Below are 5,000 nucleotides of genomic sequence, written 5' to 3'. Positions count from 1 at the left end.
GAAAGTTCCAATATTCCTATATTTTTGTATGCACAGAATCCTATTGTTCTACAGGACTCTGATATGTGCAATCGGAATCGTCTGTCGGTTTGCAATATATTCCAAAAGCCTGCGAGTTTCATCTTTTATTTTTTTTTCAGGGGATTATCACTTCGAGGTTCAAATCTTGCCCTGTCGTTCAGTGCTATATTTCTAAAGTTTCTTAATAACAGGAGCAAAGTTCATTACGGGAATCTGATGTATGCAATCGGAATGGTCTGTGGGTTTTCAATGCTTCCCAAAAACTTAGGAGTTTCATCTTTTAGTTTTTTCCCGGGGATTATCACTTCGAGGTTCAAATCTTGCCTTGCCATTTACTGATATATTTCTACGGTTTTTTTTTATTCACAGAGCCAAATTTCGTTACGGGAATCTTAGCAATCGGAATGGTTTGCAAGGCTTTCCAAAAACATGCGAGTTTCATCTTTTAGTTTTTTTCACGGGGACTATCACTTCGAGGTTCAAATCTTGCCTTGTCATTTACTGATATATTTCCACAGTTTTTTTTTTATTCACAGAGCCAAATTTCGTTACGGCAATCTGCTTGCAATCGGAATAGTGTGTGGGTTTTCAAAATTTTCCAAAAACCTACGAGTTTCATCTTTTAATTTTTTTCCCGGGGATTGTAACTTCGAGGTTCAAATCGTGCCCTGTCATTTACTGATATATTTCTACAATTTCTTACTGACAGAGCCAAATTTCGTTTTTACGGGAATCTGATGTATGCAATCGGAATGGTCTGTGGGTTTTCAAAATTTTCCAAAAACCTGCAAGTTTCAACTTTTAGTTTTTCCGAAGATTATCCCTTCGAAGTTCAAATCTAGCCCTGTCATTTAATGATATATTTCTACAGTTCTTAATCACAGAGACAATTTCGTTACGGTAATCTGTTTTGAAATCGGAATGGTTTTCAAGGCTTTCTAAAAACCTACGAGTTTCATCTTTTAGTTTTTTCCCGAAGATTATCACTTCGAGGTTGAAATCTTGCCTTGTCATTTACTGATATATTTCTACAGTTTCTTATTCACAGAGACAATTTCGTCACGGTAATCTGTTTGAAATCGGAATGGTTTGCAAGATTTTCCAGAAACATGCGATTTTCAACTTTTAGTTTTTCCCGGGGATTATCTCTTCGAGGTTCAAATCTTTCCTTGTCATTTACTGATATATTTCTACAGTTTCTTAATCACAGAGACAATTTCGTTACGGTAATCTGTTTTGAAATCGGAATGGATTTCAAGGCTTTCTAAAAACCTGCAAGTTTCAACTTTTATTTTTTCCCCGGGGATTATCACTTCGAAGTTCAAATCTTGCCCTGTCACTTACTAATATATTTCTACAGTTTTTTTTATTCACGGAGCCAAATTTCGTTACGGTAATCTGCTTGCAATCGAAATGGTTTGCAAAATTTTCCAAAAACCTGCGATTTTCAGCCTTTAGTTTTTCCCCGGGGATTATCTCTTCGAGGTTCAAATCTTGATGGAGGAATCGGCGGCAACTGCCTAAGGCGTCGATTTGATCGAGATCTTCACCGTCAGTAGCAAATAGCACGGCGTGCCAACAACGCCGCGTTTCTCGCGGGCCGCCCCGATGATTTTCGACTTGAAAGGTCTCGTAAAACGATTCCCTAGTTCCCCGCGAATCACGCAAACACGCGCCCGCTTTCTCGCGGGCGTTTCGACGCACTTCGGCCTCCCCCCATAAATAATTTTTCCCCCTTTTCTGAAAACGCCGTCCGTCTTTTTTTCCTGGTTTTCGTTTTGGTTTTAATTGGTCTTTTCGACAGGGAGAGGCTTTGGTTTTTTGAGGAAATATTTATTTGGGCTTTCATTTTTATGATTCGTAATTCATCTGTGAATTCTGTATTTAATTTACGTAATTTTTTACTTTTTATTCATCTGGTTTTCGTTACACATTTGTATTGGTTTTTTTGACAGGGGGGCCTTGGTTTTATGTGAAGAAATATTCATTTGGTTTTTCATTTTTATGATTCGTAATTCATCAGTGAATTGTATATTTAATTTGCGTAATTCTTTACTTTTTATTCATCTGGTTTTCGTAATGGTTTTGTATTTTTTTTTTTTTTTTGACAGGGAGAGGCTTTGGTTTTTTGAGGAAATATTTATTTGGGTTTTCATTTTCATCATTCATAATTCATATTCATATTTATTCTTATATTAAATTTGTTTAGTTGTTAAATTTTATCGTTCCGCATTCCCGTGCAAATTCTGTTCCTGTTTTGTGTTCATGTAATTACATAACCGCTTAACATAACGAGATGAAAATAATTAATTTGACAAAGGTAATTGTTTGACAAAGGTAATTCGAACGAAAATAACTGGTATCTTTGATCATTGTTCGCGAGCGAAATCAACTTTGGTCAATATTCTTTTATATGGTTTCTAAATGATGGACCCCTTTCAGCACTGATAAAAGATATAATTTTTATTCGAATTACCTTTGTCAGACAATTACCTTTGTCAAAATAATTGTTTACCAAACGCTTAAGGATGTTTCCCCCGTTTTATACCAGCCCCCAAAAAAAAAAAAAAAAAAATCCGATCATTTGATCTGGCATTATCAATTCATATCTAGTTTCTATTCGTGATACTATAAAAAATATCGTTATTTCAGTGGAATTCCTTCCTGAAATTCTCTTCCGAGGGATAATTAAGTAATTAATTACGTTAGAATTACAAGGTCTCATATCGTCGTAATTACCCCGAGATGATTTTTCAGTGTATTAATCTGTTATCGGTAACGCTTCGTGTTTCATGGAGTTGTGCGCTGTAATGGTGTATGCGCTGTAATGCTGTATGCGCGTGGGACTCGTCGGCCCAGGTGTAATTGTTGTCGAATTACAGCCGGTTATTGCTTTTAATGCTGGAAGCAACGGTGTAATTGCGAGGTTTTTCATATAATATATATATATATACATATATATTATATATGTACATATATGTGTGTGTAGTATATACATACATATATATACATGCATTCATACATACATATATATATGTATGTATGTATATATATATATATATATATATATATATATATATATATATATATATATATATATATATATATATATATATATATATATATAAACGCAGTTGTACTTTGGCCTTAAAACACTGACGCCTGATAGCTGGGAACAAAGATGTCGAAATAGAAGTTGCCTGCTATAATGAAGAGGTAGGAGCCTTAACACTTGTGTATGTGCGTATGTGTATGTGTTTATGTGTGTGTGTGTGTGCAGTCTCAATGAATTTGACCAAGAACTAGTTAGTCACCTCCCGCATGTATTTTGTTTTTGTATGTGTGTTTTATTGTGTAGAAGCGATATTACCACACGCCAGTATGATTGTTCTTGCTAGACCTTTCAATCCCGCGCCCAATATGGTTTGTATTTTATTAGAGGGGTTGGGAAAAGCTACTGTCGCCGTCGGCCATTCGTTGGAATCGCTGCTGTGGCATTATGGGAAATGATTTGACCTTTCGGTGGTTCCTGATTGGAACATGTCGAGAGAAGTCAAAACTAGGTGAGGATAATAAGCGTGAGGGAAGGATTCTCTCAGGGTGAGACAGGTGAGAGAGAGAGAGAGAGTGATTGGAAAATGTGGAAATTTAAGACAAAACTAGGTGAGGATAATAAGCGTGAGAGAAGGATTCTTTTAGAGAGAGAGAGAGAGAGAGAGAGAGAGAGAGAGAGAGAGAGAGAGAGAGAGGAGAGAGAGAGTGATTGGAAAATGTGGAAATTTAAGACAAAACTAGGTGAGTATAATAAAGAGTGATAGAAAGATTCTCACAAGGTGTGTGTGTGTGTGTGTGAGAGAGAGAGAGAGAGAGAGAGAGAGAGAGAGAGAGAGAGAGAGAGAGGAGAGAGATGGTGATTGGAAAATATCGAGAGACAAGTCAAAATTAGGTGAGGATAATAAAGCGTGAGAGAAAGATTCTTTTAGGGTGAGAGAGATGAGAGAAAGAGAGAGAGAGATAATGATTGGAAAGTGTGGAAATTTAAGGCAAAACAAGGTGAGGATATTAAGCGTGAGAGAAAGATTCTTTCAGTGTGAGACAGGTGCGAAAGAGAGAGAGAGAGAGAGAGAGAGAGAGAGAGAGAGAGAGAGAGAGAGAGAGAGAGAGAGAGAGACGATGATTCATGATTGAAGACTGTGGAAATTTAAGACAAAACTAGGTGAGTATAATAAAGCGTGAGGGAAAGATTCTTACAAGGTGAGAGAAAGAGATAAAGAGAAAGAGAGAGAGAGAGAAAAAGAGAGAGAGCGAGAGAGAGAAAGAGATAGATAGTGAGAGAGAACGAGAGAACCCAGCGCCCGCCGAGTCTGCTACAGCAGAAGACGGCTGGATCACTATCGTTATGCTTTTAAAGTCTCTTAAGCACGGCCTGTTTTTCCGCTGCCTTCCGGAAAGTGGGGTCATTTCCCAAAAAAAAAATTAAATCCCCCCCCATTACTAAATCATTAAATAATTTCCTCCCTTAATAAAAGAAATCTATGGAAGAACGAAGAAAGTCACTTTCTAACCCTCACCTTGTTGGGTAGGCTTCCTGACGGTCTTCTTCTCCTTCATCCAGGGGTACTCGGGCATGCCCACTCCCGGGGGCAGGGACTCCAGATAAGAGGTCATGGCAGGGTTGCAAGGGTGGGCGCTCATGTCGGGCGGCAGCTGTACGTATTCGTTCATGGGCAGCGAAGTGGCGCCCGGGGTCACGTAATGCTGCGACACGCACGACTCCATGTCGCCGGGCACGGGCACGCCTACCTCCTTCGTCGTCGTCGTCGTAGGTCGTCGTGATGCCCACCATGCCCAGCAGCGCCCCCCACCACCGCCACCATTGCCCACTACAGCTGCTCCTGCTGCTGCTGCTTCGTCGTCGTCGTCGTCGTCGTCGTGGCCTTCTTCGTCGGCGGCGCCACCTTCTTCTTCTTCTTCTTCTC

The 5,000-nt window shown here is 39.1% G+C and overlaps 1 protein-coding gene across 3 annotated transcripts in view; it reads right to left on the bottom strand.

Annotated features, from left to right (window-relative positions):
• pb (proboscipedia) overlaps positions 1-4,865 on the bottom strand; it is a 236,190-nt gene extending 231,325 nt beyond the window's left edge. For all 3 annotated transcript variants that reach the window (XM_067119840.1, XM_067119841.1, XM_067119843.1), the window contains exon 1: positions 4,593-4,865. In XM_067119840.1, coding sequence (XP_066975941.1) covers positions 4,593-4,800 — 208 coding nt within the window. In that variant the 5' untranslated portion in view covers positions 4,801-4,865. The remainder of the gene's footprint in view (positions 1-4,592) is intronic.
• Between the last annotated feature and the right edge of the window lie 135 nt (positions 4,866-5,000).

Source organism: Macrobrachium rosenbergii, chromosome 17 (genome assembly GCF_040412425.1).
Source record: "Macrobrachium rosenbergii isolate ZJJX-2024 chromosome 17, ASM4041242v1, whole genome shotgun sequence".
In the NCBI taxonomy this organism is placed as follows: Eukaryota; Metazoa; Arthropoda; class Malacostraca; order Decapoda; family Palaemonidae; genus Macrobrachium; species Macrobrachium rosenbergii.
Note: the sequence above shows the minus strand (reverse complement) of the source record. Positions and strands in the feature narration are given on the sequence as shown.